Consider the following 21,407-nt stretch of genomic DNA (forward strand, 5'->3'; position numbering starts at 1 on the left):
ACGGGATCCGAGGAGCAGAAGGGCCCCCTTCACCCTGCCGGCGCGAAGGAGCGCCTCCCTCTACCGCCTAGGTGCCCGCGCCGCGATCCGCCCGCGCCGAACTCCTCCACGCCCCCAGCGCCGCAGTGAGCGACCCGCAGGCCAAGGGACTGCGCAGCCGCAGCTACCAACTGCCTCTCGGGGGTAGGTCATCTTCTGGAATAGGCGGGCACGGCCAGATCCCCTTCCGGCATGGGCGTGGCGTGGCTAGATGGTCTTCCGGGTTGGGCGGAGCCTGGGCGTCCGACCTTCTGGGTTGGACAGATCATAGGATGCCCTTTCCGGTTTGGGCGGGGCCTTGCCTGGCACTTGTCCGGAGTGGGCGGGATCTGGGCGCCCTCTTCCGGGTGGGCGGGTGCAGTGCGAGCTCCTCCCGGAGGGGGCGAGCCTCCACGGCGGCCGCGCGCACCCCTGCTCGGCGCGGCTCGAGGGCCGGCCATGCTGCGGACGCGCGGGGCGGATGTGGGCCCCCGGCTCTTACGGGCCGCGCTGGGCCTGGGGTCCGGGCCGGGGCCGGCGCGGGCGGCGTCGGGGGCGCGCGGGCAGAGCTGGCTGCAGCCGGCGGGCCACGACACCGGCGTCAAGGTGTACAACAGCCTCACCCGGAGGAAAGACCCCTTGATTGTGGGCAGCGCGGACGCCGCCTCCTGGTAGCCGCCCGGGATTGGGGGAGCGGGGTGCTGGGGACGTGGGGCGGGAAGGACTGTCCACCCAGCGTTTGCGGGGCGGAGGCGCCGCGCTAAAAGCTTCTCAGGTGGGGGGCAGTTCGTAAGTGCAAACTCCGCGGAAGCACAATTGGAGATACTGGGGTAGTCCCGGCTACTTGACGGGCTTTGGCTATGGGTTCCCCAGAAGTAGTTACTTAACATTTTTAAAAGGGCATGGTTATATGATAATCTTAACTGAGAATGTGCTGTCCTTTCCTGCAAATATGTTCCACATGGTGGATTTTAACCGTGTTTCTAGGTATAGCTGTGGACCGACTGTCTATGATCATGCACACCTTGGCCATGCTTGGTGAGTGTTCTGGATTTGATTTTCCACACTTGGAGGGACCATTTATTTCGAAAAGAAAGAGCCTTTTGCAGATTTTTTTCCATCTCTCAAGTGGCAACTTAAGAATACTGAGTATATTCCAGGTATTGTGGGAAGCACACGTGTTGTCAAATTTGGTTCTTGTAGTGAATTCTAAGCCCTTCTACCCATTTCACAGGGAGGCAGTGAGGAGCAGTGTTAAATGACTGTTTTGGAATTCAGTGCTTCTTGGTGGATCTAGTGAGATGAGTCAGGAGTCAGCCTGAGAAGTTATTTTTGCCCCTCCTGTGTATTTTCTTTCCAACTTTGGACAAGCCCTTTTATTACTTTGAGTCCTGGTTTCTTCATCTTTGAGATGGGGGTGATAATAGTATCCACCTGTCTGAATCTTCACAAATTTGTGAAGTAACGCACCGGAAGTGCGGCTTACCCAGTACCTGAGGAGTACTGTGGTGGGGGCTGAGCAGTTGCTGGGGAAAGTGGCTTGCCCGAGGCCACACATTTGGGAAGCAGCGGAACCTGGTGTGTCTGATCCCCTGGAAGCTTGCTTTCTCAACCTCTTAACCGTCCGCTGCACTGCATCCCATCTTTGTCAAAATTGCACTTTTCCTAGTATTTTGTATGTTCCCTTGTTCATTTTTTAAACTTGTTATGTTTCAGACGTAGACTAAAAGTGAAAAGCTACCTTAACTCATTATACTTCTTACAAAATCCTGCATCACCCAGGAAGGCTGGCGTGTTTTTCTGTTTTGTTAAAACAATCAGTGGCTAACTTACCATTAATTTTAAAAAGGATATTTTGACCACTTTACTGAAGTATAAAGTATGTTGGGGAAGGGTTGCAAAGACAGAAGGAATTCGCAGTCTTTTATAGAGCCAGGTGGATACAGTTTGTGAGGGCAGGTGGGGTTGGTTTGCTCCGTGCAGTGGGGGGAGTGGGGGGACGCGGCAGGCCCATCCCCCTCCGGGAGATGGAGCATTACTTTGCTTGATGGTTTCATTCCAAAGAGATGTCTCTCAGGTCCTTGAGACTCCAGAGTTGAGGGACTCACGAGAGGCTTCCTTAGCCATTAAAACCATTTACATACATTTTGGAAGGGCTGAGAAATTTCTGAAAGAAAGGGGCAGTGGGAGTCTGTTTCCTTATTTTCAGCTGGGAGAATCAAGTCTCTACGTTCTAATTTGTATTTGCCTTTACAAATACCGAAAGGAGTACAAATATTAAGGGTACAGCTGGATGAATGTTCACGGGTCTTAGGCAGAGACACATTACCATCACCCCAGAAGCCTGAGCGCCCCCTTCGTCACTGTCGTCCCCCATCCCCTCGAGGATAACCAGTTATCCTTTCTGGAAGATGGATTCCTCCAGAGTCATTCAGGATGCTCCTGAGTGGTGGAAAACCCAAGAAAGTCAAGATTCTGAAGAAGCTGGGAGGTGTTAGGGGCAGGGGTGGTCAAGCACGGCTCCACGACTCCTAAGGTAAAGTCCAAATCCTAAGGACATCTCTGCAGTTCTGGAAGTCTGTCCCGACGTACTGTCCAGGTCATCATATCTCCCCACTCGACTCCCCAGGTAGCCACACCTCTGTTTTAAAAAGACAGGTACTTGGGGCGCCCGGCTGGCTTAGTGGATAGACCACGCGCGACTCAGTCTCAGGGTCATGAGTTCAAGCCCCACCCACCCTGGGCCTAGAGCTTACTTTAAAAAAAAAAAAAAAAAAAAGACATAACAGACACAGCACTTGCTGTGTGCCAGGTGCTATTCTAAATGCTTTACACGCACGAGCCGGTGTGATTCTCCTAAGGGCACCAGGTGGTGGTGCTGTTCTCCCCCAGGGGCTGACATGGTTCGCGGGGAGCTGAAAGAGGGCACGGGGATGACTATGGGGCATGGCTCATGCCTGCGGGAGGTGGTGCTGCACAGGCACGAGGATCGTGGTCAGCAGCCTCGTGGGCGTAGTGGGGTTCTGCCCGGTTTATAAATAAGCAACCTGAGGCTTCAGATGATTAAATATCTGTCTTGGCAAGGAGTTTGCGACCTCGCTTGGTCATTGGAGCTGTGTTGCGGGGGGCAGTGTGGGAAGCAGACGGGGTGCAATGACAGGGCTCGTCTTTGACTGACAGAGACTGTGCGGGTGACAGACGAGCATGAGATTCGCCGACCCTGAGATGTGGCTTTTATGGGAAACCAGATTCTGGACATTTTAAATGGCTCTTGAGCCCTTTTGATTTTCCACGTCTGGGCTGCCCCAGCATGGCCTGCCGGTAAGCGGGTGGTTTGTTTTTTTTTAAGATTTTATTTATTTGAGAGAGAGTGAGAGGGAGAAGCAGGCTCCCCGCTGAGCAGGGGGCCGGACGTGGAACTCAATCCCAGGACCCTGGAGTCATGACCTGAGCCGAAGGCAGACACTTCGCCGCTTCACCGACTGAGCCCCCCAGGCGCCCCAGGCTGGTGCTTTAATATCCTACAACAGTGCGCACATTTCTTGGGAGTAATGCCCTAAGCTTTAACGGCCTCGTCCCTGGTTTGCTGTTGGTCTGTTTTGCCATAGTAAAACTGTCCACTTTTTCTAGGACGTAAGCAAGGACAGTAAAAGCTCTCAGGATTTTAACTACCTAGTGAGAGTGTATTACCACTGAATTCTTCTCCAGTTAAATAGTGTAAACTCGGGTAACAGCTACAGCATTAAACAGCTCACCGTGTGCCTGACGTGGAGGCGTTGCCCTTGTTGATTTCTTGTGGGGACCCACGTGGGCCGGTCAGCGGAAGGAGCCTGCGATGCTTGATCTCAGGGTCGTGAATTCGAGCCCCAGGTTGGGAGCAGAGATTACTCCCCTCTTCCTAGCTATGCGGGACCGTCAGCGCCCTCACACACCTAAAGTTTGGGGCAGGCTGCTAAAATGCAAGGCATTCCTTTTTAAAGATCCCAGTGGTCACTTTGTGCATTAAAGACGCCCTAACATTTCTTTTCTTTCAGCTCCTATGTTAGATTTGATATCATCCGAAGGATCCTCACCAGAGTTTTTGGTTGCAACATCATCGTGGTGATGGGAATCACAGATGTGGACGATAAAATAATCCGCAGAGCCGCCGAGGTAAGCGCAGAGGGTGATGCGCCCGGGGACCGCCCCCCTAGCTGCTCCACAGGTGTGTGCTGCATCTCCGTCCCCCCGTGGCTCACGTCCACACGTGGCTCGGCGGGAGCGCTCTGACAGGTGATCAGGGGAGTCTCCGCCCTGGTAAAGGAGGCCTGTTCGATTCTGGGCAGCAAAGCCTTTGATGCCCTCGTCCCCTGCTTGAGCCTCGTCCCTGCCCTGTTCCCGCGGCCTCCAGGCCTCCCTCGCACACGGAAGGCAAAGGCCTGCTTCGGGCTAGGGAAACTTAGCTTACGGGAGCTTCAGTTTTCTCATTTGTTTAGTACACTGGGCTCTTCTCTTATAACTCATGCATCATTTAGGGGAAGCTTTTGGGGGAAAGTTTTAACTGAGGGGATAAGTTAAATATAGGTAAATTCTTAAGTCTACTTTCTGGTTTTTATAATTAGCAACTTTAACAGTTATCGCTAAAGATCTGCAGATAATTCTTAAATGATCCAGTCTATGCAAAAACGTACACCAAGTGCTTTATATTCCTGTTACTTTAGAAGATGTATGTACTAAAAACTGTATATACGATTTTTTTTTTTAGGAAACCAGTCTATACTTTATAATGTTTTATAGTCTGCTTTTCCCACTTCATGTATTTTGAGTATTTTTTCATGTTCTTAAATATTCTTGAACATTTTTAAATAGCCGTACAGCATTTCAGCGCATGGAGATACCCTAATTTGCTGTTCTTATTTTTGGTCTCTGGAGTTACTTCCATATTCTGCTTTCACTCAAATTTATTTTCTAGAAGCCATGTGTCCCTGTTTCCTACCAATTTGCCTTTTTTTTTTTTTTAATTTTTACTTATTTAAGTAATCTCAGCACCCAACCTGGGGCTCGAACTCACAACCCTGAGATCAAGCATCGCATGCTCCCCCGACCGAGCCAGCCAGGTGCCCCCTTATTTGCCTTTTTAACAACTAGATAGCATTCGCCATGGGGGCTATTCAGTGGTTCCCCATCATTGACTATGTTGTTTATAGCTGTTAAAAGTAGGGCTGCTGTGAATATCTTTTTTTCCTTCTGTCTTGTTTCGCTATATACTTTTCCCAAAGTGGAGTTACTGGTTCAAGGAGGAACGGTTTTTTAAATAAGATTTTTCTTCTCAGAGTTGGGTGGTTCAGAGAGAGAGCATTTACTGGCGGTGCTGAAACCCGGTGGCGTTTCCTGGGTCTGTCTTGTCCGAACAGCTGAGCCAGTGTATCGTGGTCCCTTACTGGAGACTCGATTTCCGTTTCCAGAACTGTCCCTGAGCACGCATCGAACTGTCCGGGGTCAGTCAGGCCTGTGCCTGGCTTTGTGCTGACAAAGGTGAGGAAGACCAGTCCTGGCCTCACGGAGTTTGCTTCCGGGGAGGCAGACGAGCCCACAGAGAGCTGCTGTGTGTGCGACATAGCTCATTTTAGAAGGCTGGCTAGGGGCGTGCAAGGAAGACCGTCACACCTCCCTGGAATGCAGGCGTGACTCGCTGGGGGAGGATGGCCCAGAATGAAGTCTGAGCAGAGGATGGATGGTGAGGGGCGAGGGCAGAAGGACATCTGGGCAGAGGGGCGAGCGAGGCGGGGCTGTGAGGGAGCCTAGGAACCCGCGCTGTCCTGCTCCCATGGGCCGGCAGGGGGCCTGCGGTGGGGGGGCTGGCAGGGGGCTGGAGAGGTGGGGGCTGCTGGGCCTGGAGGACCTACTGGGGACTTGAACTTTGTCCTGTGGACTCTTGGAGCGCTCAAGCTGGGCTCAGTTCCATCCAGTGGAGGACACAGCCAGAGACAGGCCTGCGGGCAGGGTTGGAGGGAGCTCCGCCCCGGAGAGCAGAGTTAGTGCGAGGTACCCAAAGAAACGCAGACTTGGATACAGAAATCTGGAGCTTGGTCAGCTCAGGGCTGTGGTATCATAAAGATATGTTTGGACTTTGCCCTACCTGGCACAGAGCACTTAGAACCCACAGAATCTAGTGAGAGAGAGTGTCTTCTGTGTGCTGCTAAGATCACGGCTGGGCCCCTGGAGAGCTTCAGGTTGGGGCTGGGGTCCCAGAGACCCAGGCACGGCGAGAGCTGGAAACTTTCACCCACTACTGCTAGCATTGAGCTGATTGCCAGTGGCCAGGGATTTAATCACCTGTCCCAAGTAATGAAGCCTCCATAAACACCCCAAAATGAGGGGGCTCAGTGCTTCGGGCTGATGAACACAGGTGGATGCTGGGAGGGCGGCATCGGAGAGCCTGGGAGCTCCACCCCGTGCCCTGTGTGTCTCCTACATCTGGCTGCTCCTGAGTTGTGTCCTTTCTCATAAACTAGGGATGGCAAGTGGCCTGCTTTCCTGAGTTCTGTGACTCGGATCAAACCCCCAAATTTAGACTCCATGGCTGGAGTTCGAGTAGCCAGGGGACCCCGTGGAGGCTGGTGTCTGAAGGGGGCAGTCCCGTGGAGCCTGCACTGACCCGGGAGTTAGTGTCAGAATAGGCAGACTCGGGTTGGATCGTGGACACCCGGCTGCCACCGGAGAACCAAAGTGGCCGGAGTTGGAAAAGGTGCCGAAACATTTGGCGTCAGAAGACACCGCAGGCTGTAAGCGAAGGGTGTAGGCTAGCATTCGGGATTCATCAGCGTCCCTGCTGCTCTCTGTCTCTGCCCCTGGGGTCAGGTGTCCCCTGGGCCAGCCAAGGCCCTCGGGGCAAAGTGAGTCATCCCTTTGTGGGGAGCGAGGGGTCCCCAGGCAGGTCAGATGGCCGACCCTGCAGTATCCTGCGTGTGGAGTGCAGGAGGAGGGGCCTGAGTTTGGAGCTGTTTGTCCAGGGCTGTCTGACTTCCGTGTGGGCTCAGCCACTCGTGGGGGGCACAGCCTTTGGATTCTAGAGTGAAGCTTCTGAGCAAACAGGAGGAAGAAAGGAGCATCCTCTGATCCATGGGTGGGATGGATAGGGAGAGGCGGGGGGCAGGGAGCTGTGCTGTTCTCTGGAGTGTGCTGGGATGGTCCCTATGGGGGGACCCTGAGGAGGGGGCCAGGGTCGTCGCTGGGAAGGAAGGCTGACCCCAGAGGTGCTGAGCAGGAAGACCTGCTTTAGGGGGCCCTCCCTGCAGGGTGGATGGAGCTGGTAGCAAGCAAACCGTGGTCTCTGGCATAGTGAGCACAGAGTTGGAAGGGACACCACGGAGGGAGGCGTTGGTCATGGAGGAAGGTGACCCAGGTGAGGGTTTCATCCGTTCTCTGCCCTCACCCTCAGCGGGGAACTGAGACCTCACACCTCTGTCTCTGTATTTGATGAATCAGGCTCTGCTGTGAATCTTCAAACTCGGAGGTGGACGTGCGAGCTGCAAGCCCTGCTGGGAGGCTGGAGGCAGGGCTGGCGGGCAAAGAAAGGGGGAGGGGCTGAGGGGCTCTGGTGCGGGCGGGGTGGGGGCCGTGAGCCCAGCGGGTGAGGATGCGGATGCGGCACAGGGTAAACTCGGCAAGAATGAAGTTACTTAGATGATTTCACAAATGCCACGAGGAGCGGCGCTTGTTCCTTTCAAGAGTTGTATCATACTTAGCCTATGAGCAGGTTGGTGGAACTGGCTGGAAGGTTCTCTATGTAGGGAGCGTTTTTTTTTTGACATCTGAAAATTTCCCTCCTCGGCACTTGGCAGGATGCTAGCGTGGCACTGAAGGGTCGTTCTCAAGTATCTCTTTAAGATGGTCAAGGGTGCCTCTGAAACCTGGCTGTGAGCACACCTATTTGTTTCTTAGTGTCAGCAAAAAGGCTGTTTTTTTATCTAATGCAACCTTTTTAAGTGATGGCGAGACTCTTCGTGCCATCTGCTCCTGCATTGCTTTTACAATATTGTACATTATAATATTACATTTTTCTGGATCCCTTGACTTCAGTGTGTGGCACAGGGCTAAGCTTGTCAGGGAGGACTTCCGGGGCGAGCACCACGGGAGGAATGGTACGTGTGCATCGTCACATTTTGTAGGAAGAAGTGGGATGACCATGTCAGAATGACCTAGGCCGAAAGGGTTCTGTCTGTGCTGCGGGAAGAAGGCTGGCCGCTGTGGCTGAGTGCCGAGGGCCCTGGGGGAGAGGCAGCTTGAGATGGTTTGTGGTGGTCAGCTGGACAGTGACCCAAGATCGACGACTGAGACCGCATTTCAGCACCCACGTTGTGCAGTTCGTTTTTCGGGGAATGAGAGCCGTGCTGTCCAGATACTTGGAGTGACCCGTTGGTGAAAGAGTAAATGTAAAAGCTTTTGTTCTGGAATATGATTCCACTCTCTTGTGCAAGGCCAGCAACAGATTGGTAGCCCACTTGCAGCTGCCTGCTCCTCAGCGTTTCCGAACCATGGCCTCTGGGCTCGTGTGCATCAGCTGGAGAAGCTGCGTGTGGAACCAGGCTGGCGTGTTTGGGCAGCGTTGGTTTGTCATACTCCCCCTTCCAGAACTAGAGCTGTGGATTCTAGAGTCTCTGTGGGGCCAGGAAAAGTCTGTAAAAGAAGAGGATTGGGGCGCCTGCATAGCTCAGTCAGTAAAGTGTCCGCCTTTGCTCAGGTCATGATCTCAGGGTCCTGGGATCAAGTCCCACATTGGGCTCCTGGCTTTTCAGGGAGTCTTCTTCTCCCTCTGACTCTGCCCCTCCTTTCTGTTCATGCTCTCTCTCGCTCTCAAATAAGTAATTTTTTTTAAGAGTCTTTTTTTTTTTTAAGATTTTATATATTTAACAGAGAGAGAGCACAAGCAGGGGAGCAGCAGGCAGAGGGAGAAGCAGGCTCCCCGCTCAGCAGGGAGCCCGATGTGGGGCTCAGTCCCAGGACCCTGAGATCATGACCTGAGCCAAAGGCAGACGCCTCACCAACTGAGACACCCGGACGCCCCTAAATAAAATCTTTTTAAAAAATATATAGAAATGACATTTTCTACATAACAGAAAATAGGCATAAAGTTGGAAGACTGTGAAAATAATTGAAATTCACATCAGAGATAAAAGGCTAATTTCTTTCATGTAAAAATACTTCCTCCGAATCGACAAGAAGCACTCTGCCAGTTGGTGGAGCAGTGGGTGTGGTGATTACTGACTGTTAACATGAATGGCTCCTGAACATGTGAGGAGACACTCAGGCTCCCTCGGAGGAGAGAAGTACACGTTAAACCTCGGGGAGAAAGCCATTGTTAGCCGCCACGTTGCCAACGTCCAGAAGAGTGCCCGCTGCGAGGTCGGGGCTCAGTCAGGCTCAGACCGGCGCACCCTCCGTGGGGGCGGCAGGTGGCCCACCAGGCTGTGAGCACCTGCCCTCCGACCCGCAGTCTGGCGTCTGATCTGCAGCTCAGAAATGGACTGGCACGTGTGTTACCGCAGATGGAAGAGGGCATGAGGACGGGCCGTGTGTGCAGCGCGCTGTGTTCAGGAGGGGGTGCAGATGTGTCTGGGATCCGGGTGTCCTGTCTCTAACAGAGGCGTGAACACAGCATCGTCCGTTCACACGGTCGTCTTTCCCAGATGCACACGGGTCCCCGTTGCAGTCTTGGAGGTCATTAGGTGGGATCCTCTCTGTGTTGCAAAGCAAGCCAGAGGCACAGTGGCTCATTGCCTTGCCCACGGCCACATGGCTGAAAAGTCACTTTGTTCACCAGGCTTACTTATTTAGTAAATGTCCGGTGGTCGCGGTTTCTAGGATGATTGCCTTTCTGGGGCCCCGGGTGGGGCTGGAGGTGGCCTCTCACTTGAGAAGGTGTGTTGAGCTGCAGTGCGTTGGCTGTGGAGCGGAGCTCTGGTTCCGGGGCCAGAGGAGGAGGAGCTGGAGTCCCGTCCCCTCACCAGCTGCACGGTGTCCAATACCTGTTGTGCTTCTGGTCTTGGAGCATTTTTTTCTGCTGAAAAGTAGACAATACTTCAGGGAGCCTGGTTTTGTGTGCCAGCGCCCTCAGCCCCTGGGGCTACAAGAGCGTGCCCCCAAATGCCCCGTGCTCGGAATGTGACATCTTGTCTCTGGGGGTTGCCTGTGCCCCCGCGCCCCAGCCCAGCCACCTGCCCGTGTTTGCACCTGTTTGCACCTGTTCTGTTGCTTCCCAAACACTTCTTAGAGAGTTCCTCATTCATGTGTTTTTGACAGGTTTTCTTGCTGCCCCAGGGGCAGGGATAAGGTAGGAACCCAAGTTTCTGGTTATGATGTAGAAAACACTGAGCTAGCTTCCCCTTGCCCTAGAAAAGCAGAGGCTTTTTTGTGTGTTTGGGGGTTTTGTTTTGAATTATGTAACAGAAATCGTGACACTGTTTATTCCTTTTTTGTCTCTAACCAGAAAACGGGGTCAGTCAGCCTTTGTGACTAGCTAAGTTACTAGAATGAGTTTGGGAGCTAAAACAAAAGGTCCCCCGCGGGGGGCCCGACCTGCTGACCGGCTCGCCTCGTGTTTCTGCAGATGAACGTGTCACCAGCTTCTCTCGCCAATCTGTATGAAGAGGATTTTAAACAAGACATGGCAGCCTTGAAGGTGAAGGGCGTTGCTGAGTCTTCTCGCAGCGAGGGGGGGACGTGAGCACTGAAAGCCGGTGTGGCCGACCGACGCCTTTCACCCGTGGAAGGTCATCTCTCCTTTGCTTTCCATCAGGTTCTCCCCCCGACCGTGTACTTGAGGGTAACTGAAAATATTCCTCAGATCATTTCTTTCATCGAAGGAATCATTGCTAACGGGCACGCTTATTCGACAGCACAAGGTAGGGGTTCTGTCACTTCCACTGATCCTTGGGTAAATACCAGTGGGATTTTGAGAAACTGGACATGTGCTTGCGAGTTGTTGGAGCTCGCCGAGTGATCTGCCGTCTTTACGGCTTCGCTGCCTTTTCCCACCAAGGTGCTGGACAGTTCCCTAACGCATCCGGTCCTCTGACCCCTGCCGCCTGGTCTCCCGCTGGCCGCTCCCTGCCTAGGGTTGTCCCTTCGGCCTCCGTCACCCACTGCTGACTGGTGACAGCCCGCGCCTGCCCCTGGCTGGGCCTGGTCACGTCCCTCTGGCACACTTCACTGCTGACGGCTTAGGAGACCCTGCTTCTGGCCTGCCATTTGCTGCCACCCCTGTGGCCCACAGCCACGCCTCCCGCCTTCCAGCCCTTTCCACCCAAGTCCCACCCTGCTGCGCACCCCGACTGAGCTTCCACCCTCCCAGGACATTTCTTCTCCGCTCAGGGCTGAAAGCAGACTCTAGCCCATCTCTGGTGCCTGTGCTGTGCCCGTTGGCTGCAGCCATGTGCCGCCCTAGCTTGCTGTTCATGCTCTCGTGTTCCGTCGCTGCTGGGATCATAAAAACCTTTCGTTTCCAGTGAATGACCCACTAACATCCCAGCCCAGAGTTGGGATACGTGCTTCTTGTAATGCTTGTTGCAAGTAAATAGCAAAGTATAAAGCCTGATAACAGACACGGTTCCTGCGGGTTACTGGCAGTAAGCCCCCTCCTTTCAGAGGTCCTACCTGCATGCCAAGGTCCCTGCGACGGGCCCAGGTCCGCAGATGCGGGTGCTGCCTTTCTCAGTCACCTGCGCATACACCAGAGTTTGCAGTTTCCTTGCTTTACCGTATTTGCTATATTTAGATTTTGTCTCCAAGAAAAACTTGTTTTTAAGGGGATTGGGTGACTGAACTGGAGTTTTCCCTGAAAATACAGGCATTTTCCCGCTGCCATGAAACATGAAATGGGACGAGCAGCCCAGAGTAACGCTCACGGGGCAGAGGGCCAGACTTAGCAATAGATTTCGCTGCTTTATTGCTTTATTACGATGCTTTATTGTAAGTTTTTAATACTGATAATGTAAATATAATCAAAATAAGGTGACATTAACACAAACACCATTAATTTGGAATTTATGACAATTCCATAAAAGCTGGGTTGTGATTTGAATTTTGAACTCTTTGTTCAGCAAATTGCTAATGTGAACAGAGGTGGGGAGAAACGTGTCCTCCATGAAAGAGAGTTTTCACAGTGCGCCCAGGCCCGACTCCTGGGACAGCCGCCCCCCCGCAGCCCCCAGCTCCTCCCCAGCGTACTGGGAGCTTGCGCATGAGCTCTGGGTGACGAGGACGGCCCCCGGGGTCCCGCTCCTCAGTTGGAGGGCTTGAGGGCGGAGCAGACTGTCTGGGCTGAGAGCACAGAGCTGTGTGTGGGCACGTGGTGACTGCTCCCGAAACGGACCATCCCAGCGTTGGACACGGATCTTACACTTGGGTTCTCAGTTCCAGCCCTGGATGTTCGTGGCGCGTCCACATGCGTGCTCTCATAGAACAGCGGTGCTGGCGTTCATCCTGATTTAGAGACGGGACAGGGGCCACGTGAAGACCAGATGCCATATCCTGTGTTTGAACGCTCACTACTTGTTAGCTGCTACGCTTACATAGACGCTGATATTTAAGACTGAGAAATGAATTCTTTTTTTCTTAATTTTCAGTAATTGTTCATATTCTTTTTTGAACTGATTTTTCTTTATTTAAATTTTGCTTGTTAACATACAGTACAATGTTGGTTTCTGGGGTGGAATTCGGTGATTCAGAGAAATGATGACTTCTTCATGACCTTTATAAAACAGGCAACGTGTACTTCGACCTGCAGTCGGTAGGAGACAAGTACGGCAAGCTGGTCGGTGCGGTCCCCAGTCCGGTCGGAGAGCCAGGTGGGTGGACCCCAGCCTCCCGCCTCGGGTCCGGAGTCTGAAGCGCAGGCTCGGCATCTCAGGCCTGGGGATGGCGCCAGGCCGTGCGTCCCAGCTGTGTTCTAAATGTAACTCGTTGTTTCCAAAGCGAGTAAGCTTGTGGAGTGTGACCTCCACTGGGCAGGTTATCAGTCTCCTCCCGCCAGCCAGGTCCTCCGCTCTTCTCCCTGCGGAGGGCACTTTTGCTGGGCCGCGGGCTTCCCGCGGACACACACGTGTGCTGTCACCTTTTAACACTCTTTGCCATCTTGCTGTCATACTCAGGTCCAACTATATTTTGCCGTATAGTAAATCCCTGTAGGTATTTTACCATATATTACAATCCCGGTGTATTTTAATTTATTCCTACATTCTCTCCTGTTCCAGTGATTGTTAGATTGAAGTTATTTTTATGGAGAAGAAGTACGTATATAGAAGTAAATTTAAAATGGTTTTTTAAAAATTTTTAAATTAAAAATAATTTTAAATTAAAAAAATACTATTTAAGAGAGCCAAATAAAGACAAGCAAAAACTCAAAAGACACATTGTCCAAGTAATTTGTCTTTAGCCATTATATTCTCTATAAATGATGCCATTTATTTTTCCATTTCTTATTTTTTAAAGATTTTATTTATTTGACAGAGCGAGCGCATGAGCCGGGGGAGCGGCGGGCAGAGGGAGAAGCAGGCTCCCCGCTGAGCAAGGAGGCAGACGTGGGGCCTCCCGAGGACCCTGGGGTCATGCCCTGGGCTGAAGGGCTGAAGGCAGACACTTAACCCAGTGAGCCACCCAGGTGCCCCCACGATGCCGTTTACATTTAATTACTAACAGTATTATTTCCTCAGAAGTGGTGTTTGTTACTCTTACTCATAAGTACCCTGCTCCCTCCTGAAAGACCAGAACCGAGAACTGCTAGACTGCCCACGCGTGTGGGTTTGCTGCTGTGCCCTGGGAAAGCAGGGACACATTCTAGTGTCAGCAATGCTTTTGTGTTTTAATAGATTTTAGGGGACGCCTGGGTGGCACAGTTGGTCAAGCGTCCAACTCTTGGTTTCGGCTCAGGGCTGATCTCAGGGTCATGAGATCGAGCCCTGTGTCAGGCTCCTTGCTCAGCGGGGAGTCTGTTTGAGAGTCTCTCTCTCCTTCTCCCCCTTCCTCCACTCTCTCTCTCTCTCTCAAATAAATAAATCTTTAAAAAACAATAGACTTTATTGTAGGGCACTTGTGGGTTCACAGCAAAGTTGAGGGGAAGGAGCAGCGATTTCCCACATTCCCCTGATCCTTCTCACGCACAGCCTTCCCTGTTCTGAATGTCACGCACCAGAATGGGACATCTGTCACAGCGGGTGCACCTGTATGGACACATCTCCCCCCGAATCCAGCACACGTGTGGTGCTGTGTGTTCTGTGGGTCGGATAAGTGTGTAATGCTGCATGTCCCACACAGTCGCTTCACTGCCCTCTGATCACCCCTGTGCTCCAGCTGCTCAAACTCCCTCCCTCCTCACCCCTGCAGCCCATGGTCTTTTACTGTCTGCATAGTTTTGCCTTTTCTAGAATGCCGTCAGGTTAGAATCATACAGTGTGCGGCCTTTTCAGACTGGCTTTTTTCACTTAATACACATTCAAGTGAAAATGTGCATTGAAGCCACCAGGTCCCACCGGGACCCAGGCAAGGGCAGAGCCCCTTGGGGACAGGGGATGCAGCCACCGTCCATGTCTCTTTATGACTTGATAGCTCATTTCCTTTTAGTGCTGAGTAATATTCCCTTGATACAGCACCATGTGTATTCGCTCACCTGTCAGGGCATCGTGGCTGCTTACGTTTTGGAACAGAGGGAGCCCAGCACTGGCTCGTACAGTGTGTACCATCACCTCACCCTCCTCTTCTGGGTTCTCTTGCTCCTCGAATGTCACTGACACTCTGGTAACTTTTTTTCTCTGTGTAATTGTCTTTTGGGGGAGAAGTTGCTCTGAAACTCATTCGCTGGCACACATAGCTTTCTCAGGAGGAGAGTAAGGAAGGCAGACAGCTCAGCTCAGTGCATCCCTAGGAAGAAGGGTCTGTGTTTGCTAGGTGGAATCTCGACTGTTCTGCTTGCTGAAACCGGTCTCACCTCCGTGCTGAGACCTCCTGCTCCGGCGTGTCTTAGATAAAGGTGTGGGGTGGTCCGTCTGGCCGTCACGTGGGGGGAAGAGGAGCGCGAGGTCACATGCAGGAAGGAGCAGCGTCTTTGGGACGTCTTGGCCATGCTGCGTGGGTTTGCCTGTTGTAGATTCTCGCCCCTGATCGATCATTTGCTGTTGGCAGTTGACTCTGACAAGCGGCATGCCAGCGACTTTGCCCTGTGGAAGGCAGCCAAGCCCCAGGAGGTGTTCTGGGCCTCTCCTTGGGGAAAGGGAAGACCCGGCTGGCACATCGAGTGTTCCACCCTCTCGAGGTAGGTTTTGTGTTCTGTGCAAGCTCGCGCAGTGCCGCACTTGGCCAGCAGAGGGGGCGGGTGTGAGCAGCAGCCGTGCGGGGGGGGGGGGGGCGGCTCTTTTTCCTTTTTCATTAAGTTTTTAGTTTTACTTCCAGTGTAGTTAACACACAGTATTGTATTAGCTTCAGGTGTACAGCATCGTGATGGCGCGCACTCCTTAATCCCCGTCCCCGACGTCCCCTGCCCCCCACCCACCTCCCCTCGGGTGACATTCAGCGTGTTCTCTGTACTTAAGAATCTTCTCCTTGGTTTGCCTCTCTCTTTTTTTTTTTTTCCTTCGTTCGTTTTGTTTCTTAAACTCCACATAGGAGTGAAGTCATATGGTATTTGTCTTTCTCTGGTTTATTCGCTCACCATTACGCTCTCTAGCTCCATCCATGTTGTTGCAAATGGCAAGAGTCGTTCACGTTTATGGCCGAGTACTATTCCATCGTATGTATTTACTACGTCGTCTTTATCCATTCATCTGTCAGTGGACACTTGCGCTGCTTCCAGAGTTTGGCTAAGGGTGGGGCGCCTGGGTGGCTCAGTTTGCTAAGCGTCTGCCTTCGGCTCAGGTCATGATCCCTGGGTCCTGGGATCGAGCCCCGCATCGGGCTCCCTGCTCAGCTGGGAGTTTGCTGCTCCCTCTGCCCCTGCCTGCTGCTCCACCTGCTTGTGCTCTCTCTCCCTCTCTCTGTCTCAAAAAAACAACAACGACACAACAACAACAAAACATAACCCAAAAGTGCAATTGCTGGGTCATAGGGTAGCTCTATTTTTAACTTTTTGAGGAAACTCCATGCAGTTTTCCAGAGCGGCTGCACCAGCTTGCATTCCTGCCCACAGTGCAGGAGGGTTCCCCTTTCTCCACATCCTTGCCAACACTGCTTCTCGTGGTTTTGATTTTAGCCATTCTGACAGGTGCGATTTGGTTTTGATTTGCATTCCCGTGATGATGAGTGATGTTGAGCATCCTTTCATATCTGTGTCTTCTCTGGAGAAATGTCTGTTCGTGTCTTCTGCCCATTTTTTAATTGGATTATTTGCTTTGGGAATGTTGAGTTGTACCAGTTCTTTATACATGTTGGGTACTAACCCTGTGTTGGGTATGTCATGTGCAGATATCTTCTCCCGTTCTGTAGGTTGCCTGCTAGTTTTGTTGATTGCTTCCTTTCTGTGCAGAAACTTTGTATTTTGATGAAATCCCAATATTTTATTTTTGCTTTTGTTTCTCTTGCCTGTGGAGACATATCTTGAAAGATGTTGCTATGGAGGGTGTCAGGGAAATTACTGCCTGAGCTGTCTTCTAGGATTTTGATGGATTCCTTTCTCACATTTAGGTCTTTAATCCATTTTGAGTTTATTTTTGTGTGTGCCATAAGAGGGTGGTCCGGTTTCATTTGTGTGTTGCCGTCCAGTTTTTCCAACACCATCTGTCGGAGAGACTGTCCTTTTCCCATTGTATATTCTTTCCTGCTTTGTTGAAGATTGACCATATAATTGGGGGTTTATTTATTGGTTTTCCGTTCTTTTTTTTTTTTTAGGATTTTATTTATTTATTCGATAGAGATAGAGACAGCCAGCGAGAGAGGGAACACAAGTGGGGGAGTGGGAGAGGAAGAGGCAGGCTCATAGCGGAGGAGCCTGATGTGGGGCTCGATCCCAGAACGCCGGGATCACGCCCTGAGCCGAAGGCAGACGCTTAACCGCTGTGCCACCCAGGCGCCCCTGGTTTTCCGTTCTGTTCCATTGATCTATGGTGTCTACTTGTGCCAGTACCATACTGTTTTGATTACGACAAATAATATAACTTGAAGTCTGGAATTGTGATACCTCCAGTTTTGTTTTTCTTTTTCAAGATTACTTTGGTTATTTGGGTCCTTTTGTGGTTCCATACAAATTTTAGAATTCTTTATTCTTTATTGTTCTGTGAAAAATGCTGTTGGTATTTTGATAGGGATTGCATTAAATGTGTAGATTGCTTTGGGTAGTATGGACACTTTAACAATATTTGTTCTTCAGTCCATGAGCACTGAACGTCTTCCATTTCTTTATGTCATCTTGAATTTCTTTCATCAATGTTTTATAGTTTTCAGAGTACAGGTCTTTCACCTTTTTGGTTAAATTTATTCCTAGGTATTTTATTATTTTTGGTGCAGTTGTAAATGAGATTGTTTTCTTAATTTCACTTTCTGCTGTTTCATTATTAGTGTATAGAAATGCAAGAGAGTTCTGTACATTGCTTTTGTATCCTTTGACTTTACTGAATTCATTTATCAATTCTAACAGTTTTTTGGTGGAGTGTCCAGGGTTTTCTATATATATTATCATGTCATCTGCAAATAGAGTTTTACTTCTTCCTTACCAGTTTGGATGCCTGTATTGCTTTATGTTGTCTGAGTGCTGAGGCTGGGACTTGCAGTACGGTGTTGAATCAAAGTGGTGAGAGGGGACATCGCTGTCTTGTTCCTGACCTTAGGAGTAGAGCTCACAGTTTTTCCCTACTGAGTATGGTGTTAGCTGTGGATTTTTCGTATATGGTCTTTATTATACTGAGGTATGTTTCCTCTGGACCTACTGTGCAGAGGGTTTTTATCACGAATGGGTGTTGTACTTCGTCAGAAGCTTTTCCTGCATCTTTTGAAGTAATCATATGGTTTTTCTCCTTTTTTTAAAAAAATTAATGTGATGTATCACATTGATGGGTTTGCAGATACTGAACCACTCTTGAATCCCACTTGATCCCGGTGAATGATTTTTTTAATGTATTGGGTTTGGTTTGCTAATATTTTGTTGAGGATTTTTTTGCATCTGTGTTTTCAGAGATACTGGCTCATAGCTCTCTTTTTAGTGGTGTCTCTATCTGCTTTTGGTATCAGGGTGATGCTGGCCTCATAAAGTGAGTTTAGAAGTTTCCTTTCCTCTTCTATTTTTTGGAATAGTTTGAGAAGAACTCATTGCTGGTGATTGGTCTGTTCAGATTTTTTCTTTCTTTCTACTTCAGGTTTGGTAGATTATATGTTTCTAGGAATTTATCTATTTCTCCTAAATTGTCTGGTTTGTTATATAGGTTTTCATAGTATTCTCTTACAGTTGTATTTCTGTGGTGTTGGTTGTTCTCCTTTTTCATTTGTGATTTTGTTAATTTGGGTCCTCTCTCTCTCTTTCTCTCTTTTTTTTTTTTTTTTTAAGTAAATTCTGTGCCCATCATGGGACTTGAACTCACGACCCCGAAATCACGGGTCTCCTGCTCTACGTACTGAGCCAGCCAGGCGCCCCAGTCCCTCCCCCCCCCTTTTTGATGAGTCTGGCTAAAGGTTTTATCAGTTTTGTTCCTCTTTTCAAAGAATCGGCTCCTGATTTCACAGATCTGTTCTTTTGTTTCTTTTCAGATTCTAGATCACTTATTGCTGCTCTAATCTTTGTTTCCTTCCTTCTGCTGGTTTGGGTTTTGTTTGTTGTTCTTTTTCTAGCTCCTTTAAGTGTAAGGTAAGGTTGTTTGAGGATTTTCTTGCTTCTTGAGGCGGCCCTGTGTTGCTGGAAACCTCCCTCTCAGAACTGCTTCTGCCACACCCCAGAGATTTTGGGCCATTGTGTTTTCATTTTCTTTCTTTCTTTTTTTTTTTCCCCGTGTGTGTGTGTGTGTGTGTGTGTGTGTGTGTGTGTGTTCATTTTCTTTTGTTTCCGTGTAATGTCTCTGATTTCCTGGTTGAGCTGTTCACTGTTCAGTAGCATGTTACTTAACCTCCGTATGTTTGTGCTCGACGTCTAGTTCCATAGTGCTGTGGTCAGAAAAGATAACATGGTATGACTTTGATCTTCTTCAGCTTGCTGAGACTTGTTTTGTGGCCTAATATGTGATCTGTCCTGGAGAACGTCTGTGTGCACTTGAAAAGAGTGTGTGTTCTGCTGTTTTAGGACGGAATGTTCTAATTGTATCTGCTAAATCCATCTGGCCCATTGCTGTGAGTGGGGTGTTGAAGTCCCTACTATTGTACTACTGTCAGTTCCTTTATGTTCGTTAGTGACTGGGGCAGGCGTTTGGGTGCTCCTGTGTCGGGTTCGTAAATATCTACAATGGTTATATCTTCTGCTCGGAGTGTCCCTTTTATTATTATATAGGGCCCTTTGTCTCTTGTTACAGGCTTTGTTTGAAAGTCTTTTTTGTCCAGTGTAAGTATCGCTACCTGGCTTGCTTCTGACATCCATTTATATCACACATGCTTCTTCACCCCTCACTTTCAATGTGCAGGTGTCTTCAGGTCTGAAATGAGATCCTGTAGCCATCGTGTGGATGGGTCTTGTTGTTTTATCCACGCTGTCACCGTGTGTCTTTTGATTGCAGCATTTAGTCCATTTACATTCAAAGTAATTATTGGTAGATAAGTATTTTTGCCATTTTGCTATTTGTCCTGTGGTTGTTTCTGTAGTTCTTCTCTTATCCTTCTCTTTCTCTCTTTCATGGTTTGCTGGCTTTCTTTAGTGATATACTTGGATTTCTTTCTTTATTGTTTGCATATCTATTACTGGTTTTTGATGTGTGGTTACCATTAGGTTTGTATATAATTTCTTCTGCATATAGCAGTCAGTATTAAGTTGCTGATCCCGTAAGCTGGAACCCATTCTTTACTCCTCCCCACGGTTTACCTATATGGTGTCGTACTTTACTTCCTTTTAGTTTGTGAATCCCTAGACTGATTTTTTACAGGTATACTTATTTTTACTGCTTTTGTGCTTCCTCCTTTTCATACTCTTAGTTATGGTCTTTCCTTTCTACTCGGGGAGTCCCCTTTAATATTTCTTACAGGGCTCATTTAGTGGTCTGAACTCTTTTAGTATTCATTTGTCTGAGAAACTCTTTCTCTCTCTTTATTCTGAATGACAACCCTGCTGGCTAGAGTATTCTTAGCTGCAGGTTTTTTTGTTTCACCACTTTTTTTTTTTTTTTTTTTTTTTTTGACAGAGAAAGAGAGAAAGAGCACGAGCAGGGGGAGCAGCAGTGGGGGAGGGAGAAGCAGACTCCCTGTCTGGGCTCGATCCCAGGACCCAGGGATCATGACCTGAGCCGAAGGCAGACGCTTAACTGACTGAGCCACCCAGGCGCCCCTCTTTAAGCACTTTGACTATATCATGCCACTCTCTGGCCTTCAAAGTTTCTGCTGAAAAATTCGCTGATAGCCTTTTGGGGTTTCCCTTGTGTGTAACTGTCTTATTTTCTCTTGCTGCTTTAAATTCCCCCCCCCCTTTTTCTTAAAGATTTATTTATTTTAGAGAGGGAGAGAGTGTGCGAGTGGGGGGAGGGGCAGAGGGAGCAAATCTTCAGGCAGACTCCACACTGAGTGCAGAGCCTGATATGGGGCTTGATCCCATGACCCTGAGATCACGACCTCAGCCGAAACCAAGAGTCGGACGCTGAGCTAACTGAGCCGCCCAGGCGCCCCCCAGTGTTTTTCTTTATCACTGTCTTTTGCTGTTTTAGTTACTGTATGTCTTGGTGTGGACCTCCTTGTGTTGATTTTCTTGGGGGAATCTCTGTGCCTCCTGCATCTGGATATCTGTTTCCTTCCCTAGATTCAGGAAATTTTTGGCTATTATTTCTTCAAATAAATTTTCTGACCCCTTTTCTCTCTCTTTTTCTGGGATCCCTATAACATGCATGTCATTATGCTTGATGGAGTCACTGAATTCCCAAAGGCTATTCTCATTTTGCATAATTTTTTTTTTCTCTCACCGGCTCAGCTTGATTACTTTCCATTACTCCATCTTCCAGGTCATTAATTAGCTCTTGTGCCTCCTCTAGCCTGCTATATATATTCCATCCAGTATATTTTTTTTTTAAAGATTTTTTATTTATTTATTCCACAGAGATAGAGACAGCCAGCAAGAGAGGGAACACAAGCAGGGGGAGTGGGAGAGGAAGAAGCAGGCTCGTAGCAGAGGAGCCTGATGTGGGGCTCGATCCCATAACGCCGGGATCACGCCCTGAGCTGAAGGCAGACGCTTAACCGCTGTGCCACCCAGGCGCCCCCCCATCCAGTATATTTTTAATTCTATTTAATGTGTTCTTCGTCTCTGCTGC

General features: G+C 49.8%; 1 protein-coding gene across 3 annotated transcripts in view; it reads left to right on the forward strand.

Annotated features, from left to right (window-relative positions):
• The first annotated feature begins 423 nt into the window (after positions 1-423).
• Positions 424-21,407, forward strand: part of CARS2 (cysteinyl-tRNA synthetase 2, mitochondrial) — a 53,874-nt gene continuing 32,890 nt past the window's right edge. The window contains exons 1-7 of one of the 3 annotated variants that reach the window (XM_045773000.2): positions 425-689; positions 1,006-1,056; positions 4,053-4,170; positions 10,607-10,678; positions 10,796-10,901; positions 12,762-12,845; positions 15,175-15,304. In XM_045773000.2, the coding sequence (XP_045628956.2) occupies positions 478-689; positions 1,006-1,056; positions 4,053-4,170; positions 10,607-10,678; positions 10,796-10,901; positions 12,762-12,845; positions 15,175-15,304 (773 nt within the window). In that variant the 5' untranslated portion in view covers positions 425-477. Of the gene's footprint in view, positions 690-1,005; positions 1,057-1,083; positions 3,340-4,052; positions 4,171-10,606; positions 10,679-10,795; positions 10,902-12,761; positions 12,846-15,174; positions 15,305-21,407 lie in introns of those variants that run through there. The other 2 variants (XM_087864974.1, XM_045773001.2) reach the window with 2 other exon arrangements.

This window comes from Ursus americanus, chromosome 10 (assembly GCF_024610735.1).
Source record: "Ursus americanus isolate L20-20 chromosome 10, mUrsAme1.1.p, whole genome shotgun sequence".
NCBI classification, from domain to species: domain Eukaryota; kingdom Metazoa; phylum Chordata; class Mammalia; order Carnivora; family Ursidae; genus Ursus; species Ursus americanus.